The following is a 19,238-nucleotide window of genomic DNA, read 5'->3' as shown; positions in this document are numbered from 1 at the left end:
CCGGCCTGCGACCAGGAAGTCAGGCAGGCCGGCGCGACACCCGGAAACAGGAAGTAGGAGGGCGGGAGCCTACCCCGCCTCCCACGGAAGAGCCGCGATTGGAGCCGTGTTGGGAGCAGGGAGCACCGGAGCAGGCAGGAGCCTACCCTGCGCCCCGGTGCCGAAGGAGGGAAGAAGAGTCCTGCTGCCGGGCCTTGCAGCTGAGGAGAGGAAGCCGGTGAGTGCGTTGCTGAGCGGCGGGCAGGCGGAGGGAGAGGAGCATGTAGGCGCGGGGGGGAGGCGGCCTGTGTATGTGTGTGTATGTGTGTGCGTGCGTGTGTGTATGTGTCTTGGAGTGCGTGTGTGTGACTGTGAGGGAGGGGGTGTGTGTGTGAGCGAGTGTCTGTCTGCGACGTGTGTGTGTGTGTGTGTGTGTCTGTGTGTGTGCATGCATGCATGCGCGGTAGGCTGGGAGGGCGGCGCATGCGCAGTAGGCTGGGAGGGCGGCGCAGGACGGAACGTGCGCGTTCGCGCAGCCAAATCCGACTGCTAAAAATCGTGCCAGTTTTGTGTCCCTCATTCCCCGGCATCAGACAGCTATAGAGTCTCTGTCCCTGTTCCAGGGCGAGACCTAAAAAGCATTAAATAATTAAATAAATAAATAAACAAACACTTATGAGGTCCTAAGAGCGAAACCTACTGGCTATGCCAATGCTTATTTTTTGGGAGGCGGGCTGGGTTCAAAAGTGCCTCGCAGGTACTTCTCGAAACGAGGCCCCGCCCGCTTTTCACTCTTAGAGATAGTTCTTCAAGTTGGCAGGTATGTAGGCCTACATTTTGAATTTATTCCACCGGGAGTATTACAATTCCAACATGGCTCCTCGGTTTGCAGATACAATATAAGGATTCCTCGCTCACAGCCAATAACTGTGATACCCAGCATCGCACTTTCGTTATAAAGTAGCGATCTTTCGGCAGTGCGATGTCAACATTCAGAAGGAAAACGTGAGATGTAGTTCTTTCTTGTGCTAAGTGTATATAACTGGGTCATTTCAAAATAAAATTCACATTTAGTGTGAAAATAGAGAATACGGATGTACGAAAAATACATATCACGAGTGGATAGAAACAAGTATAGATTTTGTGACAATTCTAAATGTTCTCGTTTCGTAATTTTTACTTCACATCAAATTATTTCTTCGAGAGAATGTATAAGTAATATTCTGGCTGCGCCTTCTCAGAACAAGATACGTTCTTGTCTAATATGGCTGCCAGATGCCGAGCCATTGCTCTTGGCTAAAGGGGAGGGCGTCGGCATTTCCTGGTTCGATGCTGGCGGAGTTCTTACCCTGTCTTAAGGGGGTTATTAGAGTACATCCATCTTGGCAGCCGTCGTGTTCAGTTTCTAGCTGCTGCGCAAAGGTGACTTGCAGGTGAGAATGATGTTACTTATTTATTGGGGCTACGTCACGCGGATGTTGTTTGGGACTGTAGTGACAGGATACATGCTACCGGTAGCTTGGATCGGTTAAAAGGACAACCCCCCCTCTGGTGGGGGCTGCGTCCAGGTCTTCATTTTGGCTCGCTGCTGCACCCTTCCGACCATTGCAACGTTTCACACGTCTCCGTTTGTTTGGTGCACTTAAGACATCCTTATAACAATTAAAGACTATGAGACGTGAATCCAGATTAAGAAAGCATCAAGAAACAGCAGACGTTAAGTATTCGAGCAGTAGTGTTCCTGTGGTCACGGGACCCGCAGACATTTGCCTTGTTTTGGTAGGATCTGTGGACTGGGGAGTCTAAACTTTTTTTTTTTCCGTAGGAAAAAACCCTTTCATACCAACATGGTTGCCGTATATATAGCAAGTGGTCCGATTCGGAAAGAACGATGGTTTGCACGGCTGTAGTCAGTTACTAAGACAGGCACGCAGACATATGATAGTGATCCAAAGCAATTTCTTTTACCTGAGAAAAACACCAAACTATTGCATGTTAAAAAAGTCAAAATTATGTGTTATTTCGCAGTGAAAATTGCAGATTAAATGTGTCAAACAAGTTCACCTTACATTTTTAGGTTTAACATTAGCCTATACCTTACTATTTTACTAAAATACATATCAAGTACTTACTTAAAAGGGCTTTCAGCCACCTCTCTTCACCTATTGGACTGTTGCTGCTGCTGCATTCATTTTTTAGGTCTCGCCTATTAATCCCGCAAGGGATAATGGGCGAGAATACAGAGACCAAACCAAGGTCTGAAACCATTGCGGATTTCGGACAGTTCGTGTGGTGTACTGGTGCGGAACGCGTGTCCACATCAAAGCCATCAGCCTCCCTCCGACAGGCAGCTCTGCCTCAGGCATTCACCCCAGCGTGCGCTCGGCCTCACTTCTCCTCCCCCTAATTACATCCCTGCTGTTTCACTTCTTTCACGGCCGCGAGGCCCTGCTTCCAAGGGATCCGCTCCCTAGTTTCCTATCTGGCTGTATAATTTTAAAGTTTCATTCCCTAACTGCATCTAAAACATAACAACTAGTTACATCGCTGGCCTTTTCAATTTGAAGATCAGTACGTGCCAACATTTATCTATACATTTGCCTTTCCTGCTGCTATAATTAACTGTTAGTTGTATCTCCCCACACACTGTAAAACGCTTTCTCTACCCTCTTCCTCTCTCCTTTGCCTCTTCTCTCTCCTGTAACCCTTATTTCCCCTTAGCCTCTCCCTTTCTTTACCCTCTTCCTCTCTCCTTTGCCTTTTCTCTCTCCTGTAACCCTTATTTCCCCTTAGCCTCTCCCTTTCTTTACCACCTTCCTCTCTCCTTTGCCTCTTCTCTCTCTTGTAACCCTTATTTCCCCTTAGCCTCTCCCTTTCTTTAAAAAAAAAAAAAAAAATCTCTCCGGTTCTCCTTTCTTCTCTGTCTGTTCTCATTCCCGCCACCCCTTATATTCCAACTGCTTTCAATACAACACAAAGGATGTTGTTTGTTGTGACTGCTGTGCAGAAAACTTAATTTAACCCGGTATCTGCCACAATTCCATGCCATAAAACTCTATTTGTTACTCTTTCCTCTCAGCCAGGCCCTTTCACATCCTCGGGCGCCACCATGCACTCATATTAAAATGTTGTGACTGATGTGCAGGAAACTTTATATCCCTTCATATTGTACTCAACCACTTCTTTTCACCCTCAAAACCAGGCGCGTAATATAGGCCCATGCAAGAGGTTAATTTAAACAGCTGTCTTTCAGTACGCACATGGGGGTGTTAACAGAAAGTAGACCAGCGTCACCCCTGCAGGGGGCTTAATTTGAGCCGGTGTCTGCAGTAACGCACATTGCTACATTCCAATAAAACAAAAAAATGAATGCACAATATATAAACATGCATTCCTAAAACAACACTGAGCATTCTAGCCTGTCATTTTCAGCCAAGTCACAACTTTAAAAAGGATGTATGCACGTCATCTGGAGACTTGCCTCCCCTCCACCCCATGGCCACATTTCTCTTCCCCTTCTTTCATTAACATGACCTCCTGTATCCATGCCAGAAAACTACCACTGTTCCTCTTTCTTCCAAACTTCCCTTCACAATCCTTTTTTTTTTTCTCACCTTCCTCATCCCTTCTGTCTTCCCCCAAACCCCACCACCATCACTTCTCTTATCTTCCTCATCCCCTGTTCCCCCACCCTCACTTGTTGTCTGCATACTATAAGCACTTCCTCAGGTGCTTCCCCGCAGTTGGGACAACTCTTAACAGAAAGCAGACTTGCGTCGCCATGGTAACAGCAGTCTCACAAAACACCCCTCCCCAACTCTAAAAAAAAAAAAAAAAAAAAAAAAAACAGCTCTGCAGTACACTTTATTTCCCTAGATTTGCTACTCACACGCATCCTTTTAATGTTCCCCTATCTCTCGCCCACTTACTTTTCTTCAAAATATATGTTCCGAAGGCATGAATGCAAAAAAAAGGCACAAATACAAAAAAAATCAAATAACATGTGTAAAGTCTGTATTGGGGAAAAAACACAGGGGGCTTAATCTAAGCAGGTGCAGAGAGCTTGTTTTAGAACGTTCACAGGTATATCCTGCAACAAGAAGCAAAAGTGCCAGGACAAACAAACTTTGATTTAAACATTCACAGCTAAAACATTACACTTACATATAACATTGAAAGCATAGCATTGTCGCTAAAGCCACTTAGATTCGCATGCTACATTCGCAAGTACTTCACAGGCTATACACAAGTGACGCCAGTGGGACAGAAGGCAGACAGAGTTTTCCGGATTGATTGATGCCTTTGCATTTGCAAGTGTTAGCTGTAAACATTGCCAAGTCGCCAGTTGATCACAAGACACACACAGACATCCTCTTTTAATTTAAAGTTTTAGACACGGCACCAGTAGAGCAGAAGCTAGACACACACATCCTCCTTACTGAACGTCTTCACTCTGATGCGATTTCTAAATACTTCAGACGGTATGCTCAATTTTTATTTAAAAAAACCTACCCATCTGATACTGTTTGCATATCATTCACACATCAACTTAATTAAAAAAAAACTGTCTCCAGCCGGACTCTGTGATTTTTTTTTTTTTTTTTACTTACTCACAAAAGACGTACGTGCGCCGGTAGCACTGTAACAGCATCTCGCTCAGACATAATTTAAAAAAAATCACTTTATAGCACAGCTGCATAATGTTCTGTACCGTTCACAACTATATCCAACAACATGGTGCAATAGCAGTAAAAATAAACCATTTATTTCAATGTAATCTCCGGGAAGCCTAGGTTATTTGTTTGTTAAAAATCACTACATAATCTATCCGTCTACCCCAATACTGCGCTCAATTTTTTTATGTAAACTCAATTTCAGTGTACAAGCCAAAGAAAAACATAGCCACGACATCTCCAGCTGGAGGTAACACTCCTGCCACACGGGAAGCATCCTTTACAATGCAACTTTTACCACGCAGTGCCTTTACGACGCAACTTTTACAACGCAAACCATTACAACTCATTGCGCTGGGGGGCGCTCTAGGATAGGGAATAGGTTTAATTTACTATCCAACACCTTCCCTACTATCCACGGGGACTGGAGTTGGAATAGTAAATTAAACTATTCACTATCCAGCGCCCCAAAGCACTATGCGTTGTAAATGCATGCGTTGTAAAAACATTGTTGTAAAGGCATGCGTGGTAAAAGCATGCGTTGTAATGTCATATATCCCTGCCACACAGACAGCATCACAAACTGTAAGTAGCACAACTACTTATCACAGTGCGCCAATTAATACTGGAGATTCATAACAAAACTAAAACACTCTCTTACACACACACTATCTCACACACTGGCAGACACACTCACAAAGCATGTTCTCACACACGCACACTGCTGTCTCTCTAACACACCACGCTCTAAGTAGGACACACACACACACACACTGCTGTTTCTTACACACACTCCTGTGTCTCACACACACACACACACACACACAGACACACACCTGTCACTCACACACTGCTGTCTCACACACTGCAAGACACATCAAATACAATAGAGAAATATCACACTACTGTCTCTCTCACATTGCTGACTCTCACACTACTATATCTCTCACACAACCTGCTCTCACTAACACACACACAATGCAGCATCTCACTCACCATGCTCTCTCTACCACACACACACGGTTGCATCTCACCCACCATGCTCTCACTACCACACACACACTGCTGTCTATCACAGTTGTCTATCACACACACATACACACTGCTATTTCTTACACACACTAGCCTCCCTCGCACAGCTTTAGGCCTCACACTGCGCCCTCACACTACTTTAGGCCTCGCACTGCGCCCTCGCACTACTTTAGGCCTCGCACTGCGCCCTCGCACTACTTTAGGCCTCGCACTGCGCCCTCGCACTACTTTAGGCCTCGCACTGCGCCCTCGCACTACTTTAGGCCTCGCACTGCGCCCTCGCACTACTTTAGGCCTCGCACTGCGCCCTCGCACTACTTTAGGCCTCGCACTGCGCCCTCGCACTACTTTAGGCCTCGCACTGCGCCCTCGCACTACTTTAGGCCTCGCACTGCGCCCTCACACTACTTTAGGCCTCACACTGCGCACTCGCACTACTTTAGGCCTCACACACTGCATAGTAATTGCATACAACTGTATCGCAGTCAGCGTCTTTACATCAAAACATTTACTTTACTATACACACCAACATAAAACACAAAAAATTTACACACAAATCATAAACAACAACACACATTGCCTCATCCAAATCTTAAAAAGCTACCTACACTTTACACAACTACTCTAACAAACAAGGCAACACTAACAATAGGCACCGGCATAATACCTCTACTTTACTCCCCCCAAAAAAGCTTTACTCCCCTGCTCTTCCTCTCCGTAAATCCTCTACACGACACCAGCACTTCTCTCACAGGGTTTCCCTACACACATGAAAACCCCGCTCTAACATTTTCACCCTCCGCTGCCTCTACTCTTCACCCGGGCCCCCTCCTTGGACCCGGGACTTCGCCAATTCTCCCGCACCGCATGGCTTTCCGTTCAAAATGCCGCCCTAACGTAACCACGTTACAGACGTCACGTACGCTTACGTCCGCAAGCCCCACCCACTTCCAGGCGGCACGTTAAAACTAGGCTGTAACAAAAAACAAGGTGACCCATCCGCAAAGCTCTCAGTCTTTGTTTTCCATCTCAGGGCCTTATTGATGGTGCTCCAGTACATTGCAATTACAGCACAAACAACTGTTTGTGCAGGGTTTGCGAATATAAATGCTGCAGTGGTTATATTACCTGGTGTTTCTCCCGTGCTATTAATTCTGCACCCCATTACATTTCGGACGGTTGGCTTGCCAGAATTTAAAGGGTGAAGGCTGGAGCATGTCGATTTTGGGGTGATAAGCTCCAAAAAGAAAATATTATGCCTCATTTTTCACACCCTCTCACACACCCTCTCACACACCCTCTCACCCCCTCACCTCATGCCTCACTGCTGCACGCCACACACTGCTGCACACCTCACACTGCTGCACACTGCTGCATTACTCGTACTGCTGCCGGCCTCACACTGCTGCCGGCCTCACACTGCTGCCGGCCTCACACTGCTGCAGGCCTCACACTACCACCACATCACTCGGGGACACCACCACATCACTCGGGGACACCACCACATCACTCGGGGGCACCACCACATCACTCGGGGGCACCACCACATCACTCGGGGGCACCACCACATCACTCGGGGGCCCCACCACATCACTCTGGGGCATCACTCTGGGGCATCACTCTGGGGCATCACTCTGGGGCATCACTCTGGGGCATCACTCTGGGGCACCACCACATCACTCTGGGGCACCACCACATCACTCTGGGGCACCACCACATCACTCTGGGGCACCACCACATCACTCTGGGGCACCACCACATCACTCTGGGGCATCACTCAGGGGCATCACCACATCACTATAGGACACCACCACATCACTCTGGGGCATCATTCAGGGGCACCACCACATCACTCTGGGGCATCACCACATCACTCGGGAGCACCACCACATCACTATAGGGCACCGCCACATCACTATAGGGCACCGCCACATCACTATAGGGCACCGCCACATCACTCTGGGGCACCGCCACATCACTCTGGGGCACCGCCACATCACTCTGGGGCACCGCCCCATCACTCTGGGACACCGCCCCATCACTCTGGGACACCGCCCGATCACTCTGGGACACCGCCCGATCACTCTGGGACACCGCCCGATCACTCTGGGACACCGCCCGATCACTCTGGGAGCACCGCCCGATCACTCTGGGAGCACCGCCCGATCACTCTGGGAGCACCGCCCGATCACTCTGGGAGCACCACCACATCACTCTGGGAGCACCACCACATCACTCTGGGAGCACCACCACATCACTCTGGGAGCACCACCACATCACTCTGGGAGCACCACCACATCACTCTGGGAGCACCACCACATCACTCTGGGAGCACCACCACATCACTCTGGGAGCACCACCACATCACTCTGGGAGCACCACCACATCACTCTGGGAGCACCACCACATCACTATAGGACACCACCACATCACTCTAGGGGCATCACCACATCACTCAGCCCAACCACATCATAACTCAGCACCACAACAGCACTATCCTTGCTTGCTACCAACAAGCATTGCCATAGCCAATAGGACTTGCATTAGGAAAGTGTAAGCTTTTGGCTTTGTGAATAACAATGCTATTAATTTATATATATTCAAAGCCAACACATATTTAAAAAAAAATTCATTTACAGTACCAATAGCTCACACTTTCCTAATGCGAGACCTATTGCATTGCAAATGCTTGTTTTTGCTTCCTATCACTACAGCATGGGGCAATGGGTCAGTCTGCTTAAGCCTCCGTTTAACGTCACATTGAGTGACTGCATTTTGAAGGGCCAGTGGCATCCCTGTGTTGTCGCTAACTGTTAAGTCACAGGGGCTTCGCTTAGTATGGCGAAATGGTTGCTGTGATGAAAAACTTGTGTGCAAACCACCTTGGCATGCTGGCGGCTGGTGACATCTGAAAGTGGTAGGGCGTAAAAGTTGGGGACTATTGTGAACAGGATTCGGAGGGGGGGGGGGTTCTCCCCCTGGGAAATTTGGAGGAAAAAGAGTGCACAAATGGTGTGGCCCACATCCCATCTCACACACACATTTATGTCACCAAGTCTATGATGTTAGGTAGAACAGCGCAATGCACTCTACTAAAGTGTGTGTAAAAATGTACCCCCAATGCAAGCATCCTTTACCTCAGGGTGCTTCCTATGCTCAGGGTTAAAATCATTATTCTAGACCAATTCAAAAGGGGTAGGTATACGTGTGCATAAATGTTATCGTACACTCATTTATTTATTTTTTGAGTTCCATATAGCGCGTACTCGACCCAAAGGTATTCAAAGCGCTTTACATGAGCATCAGTTGCGTTACAGACGTACACGCATATGGTGACATGGTTTGTGCATTCTCAGCCACACCTTCACAACAACAAAGCATTCCCCACAGAGGTCACAAGGAACTCATTCACTTTTATCCCTCTATTCAGCTACACTAGCATTTAATGCTTACATGTGCCATCTTTCCCAACTTTTGCTTCAAATTTTAGCATAGGCGCAGCAACAAAAAAGGATAAAAGCACATCTCTGGTCCTCACATACAACATCAAAACACTCTCTATCCCGCCCATATAACGGATGTTCCTATATAGAAGCCCGCTACTGCACAGCAAATGTTCCTCTGTGCCTCATTAGGGGTGTGTGGAGCGCTATATAAGTGCAACTAAAATACAATACAGAAAACATATATACGGGCAACAATGCACAAAGAGACAACACACGGACACGCGGAGGTACCAATACCGAATCACTATAAGGCAGTACAGTACAGGTAATACCTGCAATGTATAATATGTATGGCCGAGTTATGCATTAATAGTAGTTTACGTACCCGGCCAGGGAGCATAGCTATGGCACAATGTATGTGGTAACTGCCATCAGCCAATGGAGATATGACCCTTCTATGCAGTTTAGACAACAATCACCCTGATCACAGAATACAAACGCGGCACTAATCACAACTATTGTTAGTACAGCGCCTCAGCAAGTAGTGACTCGATTCAAAGCACTCTAATACCCTCACAGGTCATGTCTCTGCTATATAAAACTTTATAAAATGAAAATAAAATAAAGGATCAATGTTTGAGGGAAATGGGTGACGCCACCTGTCCAGTAGTGGCTGGCATTACGGGCGGGTGGGGTGGGGGGGTGGAAATGGTGTTGTCGCGCTGTGGAGGGGATGGGGGGGAGGCAGGATAAATAATAAAAGTATTAAAGTAAAACTTACCTTCCCGCCTTTAAGTTCCAAGACTCCTGGCTCCTGACTCCCGCCATCCTTTGTTTCGAATTCCCAGGGTGCTCGTCAACCGGAAGGCTGCAGGCAGCCTCCCTCCCCTCCACCGCGGCGTCTTTGATTGGTCCGGCCGCTTCCCCACTCGCGTCATTTTCTCTCTGTATGCTGCAGCATACAGAGAGAACAGGGAGAGTGGGCGGTGTTACTCGAGGGCAGGGGGAGTGGCTTGCCCACTGTTGTTAATACTGTCTGTTTGGGCAGCCTGAGGTCGACCAAACAGACTGTATTAACAACAGTGGGCAAGCCACTCCCCCCTGCCCTCGAGTAACAACTCCCACTCTCAACCAGGAACTTCTGCTTTCTCGCCGTGCAAGAAGGCAGAAACAAATGGTAGTTATTACGGTAATAATGTAAATGTATGTATACTTGTAAAGCGCACTATCACCTTTCAGGCATCCTGGCGCTGTATACCGCTGTGGAACCCTTCCTGGCTTTCCCTGTGAGATGCCCCCTACTGGGCACCCCCAAGGTGAAACCAGGCATCCTAGTGCTTTCGAGGCCGTTGTGGAGATTAAGCAAGCTATTGCCCAGAGTTGCAGAGTGGGACCCATGATTAGAGTAGGCACCGAGGCGAGAATTATCGAGTCCGTGGACATTGAGCCCAAGACCCTGCCGCGTCGGGAATTAAAGCCTGGTCCGGGGCCAGACCTCTGCCTTGGGGTCTGCCGCTCTAATCGGTGAGCCACACTTCTCCACAACTCCTTCTCCATAACTACCATTTGTTTCTGCCTTCTCGCACAGCGAGAAAGCAGTGAGGCGGTGCCCAAACGCCCCCATAGAGGAGCCGCCACTGGCTCAATTGCGTAACCCCCTGGATGATCTGTAGGCTGAGGCTAATTAATTTGCCCACCTGGGGCTAGCCATCTGTAACTTCCTTATGAAGCCAATTGGACCTGGTAACCCCAGGGTCCAAGTGGTGTCAATCCTCCTGGAGAAAGTCCTCTGCAAACTTGCATAGGCGCTCAAGCTTCGTGTAAAGGGGCCCAGTATATCAAGTGTAAGGAGATTGAAACCGAGTACTGGAGGGGGGGGGGGGGGGGCGGCTGGCTCAGTTTTGTAGGCAGAAGGACTCCAGGACCTTCGTTAAGGTTGTTTAGGACATTGGTACCCTGGGATTCAGTGATAATTCAGTTAGAACTACTACTAGCCTAGAGGTGTGGGTGAGACATTTGAGTGTTCTATACTGCTATATGCTCTGTCCTCTGGAAAGCCTGTAGGCAGCGGTGGTCTCCCAATAAAATTGAAATTTACCCTAAAAGAGGGTCGTGAAGCGATCATGAAGTCCGCATCTAACAAGACTCTAAGACCTGATCGGTTCCCTATGGACATGTAAACATTTTGTTCCAAAATTGTGGGCCCCTTTATTGTGTAATTGTTTTGATGCTTCTACTACCTTCGGCCTCCCTGATTCATGGCATACTTACATTATTGTACCCATTTTTAAAGGGTGACCCGCCGTCTCCAATTTATTGTCCAATTTCCCTGCCTGATTCCATTGGAAAAATGGCAGGGTGGGTTGTGCTGGAGCGCCTGTTGTCTTTGGCCAGGGAGACGAACACACTGTCGGAGGTGGAAGTATGGTTTCCAGGAGCGCGGTACGGTGGCGCAATGCCTAAATTTAGACTTGCTCATTAGCAAGTATACCATCTTGAAGCGGGGCTCCATCCGCTCCGCATTCATGGATCTATCTAGCGCCTTCGACAGTGTGATGAGATCTAAATTGTGGGCCTTGTTGAGTGATCTGAGGTGGACCCAGGGCTTGTCCAATTTTTGTAGACCTTGCAGGTATGGCTCTGCTGGTAAGCACACCTACGGCTTCCTGCTGAGGAAGGGCGTACGCCAGGGATGTGTATTGGCCCCAATTCTATTTCTGTTGTACATTAACGTTCTTGAGGCGGCACGATCTGCCTCTGCTGCGGATGTCCCGCAGATGGGCAAAAAAAAGTGCCCGCATTACAATACGCTGACGATGCGGCACGATCTGCCTCTGCTGCGGATGTCCCGCAGATGGGCAAAAAAAAGTGCCCGCATTACAATACGCGGACGATGCTGTCTTATTTGGGAGAACACTCCAGAGTCTAAACATCCTATTTTAGGAGTTTGTCCGCATCATGGGGTCCCTCGGTTTAGTCATGAATTGTTCAAAAACTTAAACTATGTTTTGCAACCCCAAATCTATGAAGAAGAACCAAGGCTATCATGTTGCCTCTACCCAAGATTTTTCATATCTGGGTATGGTCTTCGATGTCTGGGAACCTGCAAGTACAAAGCCTCCCAAAGCTTTTCTAGTGCTGCCGGTTACATCTAAAGCTTAGGGCAAACAACCTTTACAACGAGGTTGTTTCACCGCTATACATTTACATCGCGGTCATTACAACGCAAGTCGTTACAACGACTTGCGCTGGATGGCGCTCTACGCTAAGGAATGGTATGATTTACAATTCCAACACCTTCCCTACTGTTAAACACCCTGCAGTTGGAATAGTAAATCATCCTATTTCTAAGTTCAGCGCCTCTAGCGCAAGTCGTTGTAACGACTTGCGTTGTAATAACCACGATGTAACGTACCACGATGTAAATAATTGTGTTGTAACGTCACATATTCATAGCTTAGCCTCATGTATTGGCAGAAAGCCATGGCCCCCCCCCCTGTTGGAAGTCTTTCGGAGCAATGTCTCCTCATTCTTACGTATGGGGCTGTCATCTGGGGATATTCCAACACCACCACTCTGCAGACTGAAGAGAACAGGGTCTTGCAAAGTCTCTTAGGTGTACCCACATCTTGTGCCACCTATATACTTCATCAGAAGCTTGAGGTTGAGTATGTAGAAGACAGTATCAAATTGGCCCCTTTGTTGCTATAGTGTGCTGTCTGGGTGAACCCACCAAGTCATTAGGAAGGTGATCACTGATAGCCTTGCTTGCGATATAGGCTTGGCCATACCCTGGTTGCAATACATTAAGCATGAAATGTCTGATGTGGGGAGACAGACTCATTTCTACCCCCTCTGCTAAATCCAAGGCTGACTTAACCTGGCTTAGCAAAGCGCTCCAATCCAGGAAACGGCGGCTTAGAGAGGAAGGGGAACTTGCTAAGATCTCTGTAAGGGAGTATGTGAATCTGCAAACCACCCCAAATATTGAGCTGTATTTGTCATGGGTGCCTGGTTCAGAGTCCTTTTCACCAGATTCAGGTTTGGCATTGTGAGGTGGCATTTGAGCTTCCTTCTGGGTCAATTTGATGCTAGTAATGTGCTACTCTGGCCTTGTGATGAGTCCTTGCCCCAGAGTTTGCTCCACTTCCCTTTCTCTTGCAAGTACTTTCTGGCATACTCCAAAAGGTTTTTAGTCCCATTAATTAGAGTATGTGGAATCAGGAGATGTGCAGAATAAAAGTATTTGAATTCTTTTAAAGAATTGTATTTCTTCGTCCTGACGATAAAAAGCTAAGAATGTTCTCAAGACTTATTGGAACTGTACTGTTTAATTAAAAGTATGTGGCTAAGGCAAAAAGAATGAGTAATGTCTCAGAATATGAAGAAAAGAATGAGACAAGTTTGAAAAGCAAAGCATCATTAGCCAACACAATATCCACTTACTGAACCAGTTAATAGAAAGAAAATGAACAAAGGGGCCTGACTAAAAGGGCAAAAACTGTCAAAGCCATGGCTCCAAGACCAGATGCTGTTTCAAAATCTGACTGAAATGCCCCACTCGTGAGGAATGAACATGGTGAGACTGCGCAGCCAGGATAAATGTCCTAAACAAACTGAAGCCCACTTTTCACCTGAAAGCATCACACAATGGCAGTGCAAGTACCAACCACAAGCACACAGGATAGAGTTCTGAAGCGCCCACATTATCAGTGAGAAGCCCATGAAATGGTAAGAAGGGAAGAGCGCGAACAAACGTGCTCACCACAGTACACTGCAAACTTGGAATATTTCACTGAAAAATAAAGGCACACCATGCAGTATATTATTTTATGTTAGGAAAATGAAGTTACTCTACTTGTCTTGATTGTGAGCAGAAAGAAAAGACACGTTTGTGCTCAAAGCCAATGACCATGTGGGGATTTGAGTAGTTTCATTTGGTCCACTTGCCTGCTGTGGTGTGTTTTGTTACGTCTTGTGAGAACTTTTGTTTGTTTTCATTCTTAACTGCTATTCAAAAAGTGTCCCAAAGGAAAGCCTAATATGAGTCTCCGATCTTAAGATAAAATTGCAAACAAAATGTAAACAAATAAGTATTAAAAACAATAATAAAATAATGAATCGAAAAACAGGGAATATAATGTACAAGTAATCTGATGCCTTCAATTCAGTAAAAACAAGCATTTACAATGCAACGGTTTCGCCTTTGGAAAAGTTAGAGCTATTGGCATTGTAAATGACAAAATTTGTATTTATGTGTTGGTTTTGAAAACAGATAAATAAATGGCATTGTCATTTACATTGCCAATAGCTTAATCTCTCGCAAATGTGAGACCTTATTGTACCCTACGGACGAGCTCAGCAGACAGCAATTACTACCACACACACACACACACACACCCAGAGCCACACACACACACACACACACACACACACACACAGAGCCACACACACACACGCACCCAGAGCCAGCCACACCCAGAGCCAGCCACACACACCCAGAGCCAGCCACACCCAGAGCCACACACACCCAGAGCCACACACACACTTAGCAGAAACTTCTCATTAACCGATTGCATGCTGTGTGTGTAATTTCAACGGGCATATTTATTAGATAAATATGGCCAGTTGTTTTTTGGGGGGGTAGTGGTGGGCTAGGTTTCAAAATATCACAGACAATTCAGATAATGACTCCTTGATCTTCAGAGAAGTTTAGCGAAGGTAAGTCACCAACCATTCTCAACGAAGGCAACTTCTAGGTTTCACCACATGCAGTAAATATGAAGGAGAATGAAGCTTCAGGAATGTTGTCCTTTTCTTACAAAACCTCAGCTCTTCCTCCAACACCTTTAAATGTTCTTTATACTCACAGTTCTACTAAAGTAGGATTTTGGGTTACTCAGTTTAAGTATTTCAAAGAGAGACAAAAATAGGTAATAGGTCTTTAAAAAAATCCAGAAATGGATACCTTGTTGGGGCTAATAGGACATAATGCATCTACGAGTTTTCAGTAGCAAACAGATGAAGGCTCAGAGTGGCCTTACCTAACCGGCGTGTCAGCATATCTACATAAAGTAAATTTAAATACAATAAATCTAAATGCAACTCACATAACCTGTCAATATCCTGTAATGTGACTTGGATACAGCACTCTTGGCCTAAAAAAGTTACTGTTTAATGTCGAAAGCTAGCAAAAACAACTTTTCTTATGCTTGATTTGACACAGGTAAAAAATGAAAAATGCCCAGCGCTCCTCCAAAGCACTGGTTACCTTCCAGTGTATTTTTATACCAGTACATAATTCAAAGTTCTCCGACAGAAAACATATCAAAGAAGTCCATTACTCTAGTTGCTCCTGATAATTCTTTTACGATAGAATGGATTTGGTTTTCAATGTAACTATCGTTATGTTAACTGACAGGCCTGAAGAAGCGATAAAATCACGAAACATGTTGGCAGGATGTCTATTTTTTTGGAGTCACGCAATATTAGTGTAAATAACTGAAAGAATACTACCAGAAAGTGAAACTGGAGCAAAAATTGGACAATTGAATAAAAGAACTTCTCTGAAGCAGCAAGATTGATGGACTTCTTTGATATATTTTCTCTCAGACAACTTTAAAATTATGAAATAATTTTCTAATCCATTTTTGCTTTACACAAACTACTTTGTTTGGCTTATACAGTACACTCAAAAAGCAACTCAAAAGGCTTGAATCACAAATGTACTTCTTTCGAACTAAGGTTAGAAAAAATAGTTAGGTGTGCTGCAGGCGCAACAATTTAAGGGTGACATTTTACGATGCAGTACCAACTTTTCCTCATGTCACACACACTACAAACCAAATCGTCTCTTGATACTTTCATAACTATATTATTACATAACTTCAGCGTGTGTAGTAAACACGCTTCCACAATGAACAAGAAGTCCCAACTCCCAGTGGATAAAGTTGCAAAGTACGAGTTGCCGCTATTGACTGTTCCTGCCCAAGGAGAGGCGGGGCAGAAGAACATCCAGTCGCCCTTCTTGCTCTGCCAGTCTCCAGCCTACACAAGGATTGAGGGGGTGGAAAAACATACCTACAGCAGCACGAGTCCAATTATAGCCCACACTATAAACAATGCGCTTCACCTGCCTCATAGTGGGGAACTGCACAATCCACTGGAAAAGAAAGAAGAAATGAAAACATTTCTTCTCTCTATGCCTCCTTTCAGATGGCATTAACTTTTGGTGCTAAACCCTGTTTGCAATTACTGCTTGTAGATAGGGTTTTGCATCAAAAGGCATGGGTGGTTGCATGGAAACGCCAATGTACCACCCATGTAATGCTCCCTTGGCGCTTAATAACACAAAGCAATGCTTCGGTCTGCTTTGCGTTACTTGTAGGGTACTTTCCAACGCAAAACAAGTTTTGCGCTGGAAAGTAAATTGGTGTAAAAACATTTTGTGCTGGTTGTGACACTAACGAAGCGCAAAATGTTTGAGAATCTACCCTCAATTTCGAATTATTGCGATATCTGAGACCTGGCAGGACCCGACCAAGTTAAAGCATAGATCTGAGAGTTCTAATTCCTGAGTTTGTTAAATCTGTATTATACTCCAGATATATCTGTAGCCTGAGCCAAAAAGATCTTGTTAGTTTGGGAGATAACTGCTCTCTGACACCTGACCCTTTATGATAGTGTTACCTGGGTAATTACTCCATTGTCTCCTGTAATGTAAAAGATGAATCTTCTATTTAAGGCCAAAGTCCATATGAACTATATAAACTGTGAGATACCTCTGACTACAACACCCACGTTCCGAGATGAATAAACGTTACCCTGCCTGAGGCATGAGCCTATGAGATCTGTGTAAGCCGAGAGATAACTCTGATGCGCGTGGTTGGAGTCTGGGCTATCTGTAGAGCCAGAAGGATCGCTCGGCTGTCCCATTCTTCATTGCATCTGCTGCTCTCCGCCTCCCTCCCCTATGACCCGTGCCTCCTTGTCCGCCTGGGGCGGGTGAAGGGCGGGGGAGTCAGTGGCATGGCATGCTGCTGGAATGGGATAGGGTGTAAAGGGGAGGAGGGATGGAGGCTGTGATATGGCTTCCCATATGTCCTCCTCTTCATTGTGGAAGCAGCTGTGGGCCTCACTCCCAAGTCTTTGTTTCCAGGGTACTCAGGAGAGTGGGGGCCCCACCTGGGGGGCTGCTGCGTGGCACACGCAACCCATTGTCTGAGGATAGCTTTGCTGTTCAGCCTTACTTTTGCGATAAGCGTGCCGAGAGATAGCTCTGCTGTCTCATGGGTATGAGCTCTCGGTAATCTGTTGCAGCATGCACAAAATCGCATTAAATAAAAATAAATAATGAGGCCTTTGGTGCTGAGAGGTGCATAATCTACGACTGCTTTTTTTTTTTGTCTCATGCTTGAACCTGTAAACTTAAGGGAGAGCTCTGCCGATTGCGGCCCGAGTACAGGGCTGATGCCTGTGCAACGTGAGGTCCACGTAACTTTAGGCCCACCTCGCCTGTGCATAGGGTAGCTGCCGGCACAGCACTCTATGAAAAACATTGCAAGCTGGGTGGCAACTGTGCCTAGCACCCCCACCCCCTGCTCTGCATGTTGTTTACACTGCGGTCTCGGCTCGTGCCCGGTGTTGTTGACCTGGCCGTTTTGCCAGCCACCCTTCCGCAAATTTTTTGTAGAACAGTTTCTTTTACTCGTAGCCCTTTAGTGTGATAATGTATATGCGCTCTCTCTCTCTCTCTCTTTGCCAGCTACACTTCAATAAGAAAAGAAAAGTTCGACAAAAAAGCTATTTCAAAGATCATTTGAAAACTCAAACCGCTGCTACCCAGAGTACTGTGTGCTCATCGCGTTGCGTTCTCTTCCCAGGCGTATAACACGGCTCACACCCAAGCCTCCCTGTTGGCATGCAGTCATTCTATACATCACAGGACTCAGACATTGGCCGCTGTGGTGCTGGCATGAAGCCACACTATACAAAACAGAGCTGAAACGAAGCCCCTGTGCCGTTGGCATGCAGTCAGAGGGCGAGAGAAGCCAGCGAGCAAGCACCTCGTGCATGGACTTACTGGCGGCCTAGCTCACCCCGCACTGCATCACATCCTTGTTAGAATAAATTAAGTTGCCCTCCACGGATTCGAGAACACGAGTCCTTCTCGATGCGCCGTATACAAGTCAGGTCCCGGGCCGGCAGCCAATCACAGCGCGGCCCGGGGAATGACGTCACAGGGGTGTCCCGGGCCGGCAGCCAATCATACCAACCGGCGGTGATTTTCACACGGCAACAAATGAGGGGTGGGCTCCCTCGAAATAAATAAATAAAACAGGAATAAGAAGCGCTCCTCAGCGCGGACCTTGGCGAGAGGGAGGGTGGGGGGTGGGACTTAAAAAAAGAGACAAACGCCCCCGAATCGCGTCGTGAGGGGGAAAGAGTAACAGACAACCATCTCTTCCAATGGCTAGCCTCCATTTATGGAGCTAGCCAATGGAAGAGAAGGCGGGACAAAGCCCCACACTGGAGGATCATAAGATCTTCGGCTCCGCCCACTGCTTCGCAGTGCGACGGTAGCCTCAACCTAAAAAGGCTGAACAGACCCCCACATCATACATTTGCATTCCAGCACGACACGTGCTCCTAAAAAGGACCCACATTTTGGCTTCTGGGGCAGTGAATTGTAACCGTTGTATGATGAATCCTACTTTAAACCCATGGCTATGCTTTTTCATCATACTCTGAATAGGATCATGGTGATAAACGTTCAAGTTAGTTGACTTTTATATTGAAAAGTCTTTAAGTCCTGTTTGAAGAAAGTTCTTTATTTAAGGGTTCTGTATCGGAAGTGGTGTGCGGGTACAACTTGCCATCCAATAATAAATTAACTAATTTGCTTTAAATAAGGATAACCTGCTTACTTACAATTGCTGAAACGACAGATTCTAACAATTTTTTAAAAATCTGTCTATTCAAGATATAATAAAATTATTTTTCTTAATTCTTGTGGCCATCAGTCGGTCCCTCCAGCACTTAACCTGCTTTTGAGACATATGTTTATATATTCAGTATGCCTTTTGAGGTGTTAGATATATTATTAATA

At 46.4% G+C, this 19,238-nt stretch overlaps 1 protein-coding gene across 1 annotated transcript in view; it reads left to right on the top strand.

Annotated features, from left to right (window-relative positions):
• Positions 1–1,274: 1,274 nt before the first annotated feature.
• The window catches only part of ANXA7 (annexin A7), a 452,163-nt gene continuing 434,199 nt past the window's right edge, over positions 1,275–19,238 (top strand). The window contains exon 1 of the mRNA XM_078643136.1: positions 1,275–1,412. Within this exon, the coding sequence (XP_078499262.1) occupies positions 1,309–1,412 (104 nt within the window). The 5' untranslated portion in view covers positions 1,275–1,308. The remainder of the gene's footprint in view (positions 1,413–19,238) is intronic.

The sequence above is a fragment of the Lissotriton helveticus genome, chromosome 5_1 (genome assembly GCF_964261635.1).
Source record: "Lissotriton helveticus chromosome 5_1, aLisHel1.1, whole genome shotgun sequence".
Classification (NCBI taxonomy): domain Eukaryota; kingdom Metazoa; phylum Chordata; class Amphibia; order Caudata; family Salamandridae; genus Lissotriton; species Lissotriton helveticus.
This window is presented reverse-complemented; position numbering and strand designations above follow the sequence as displayed.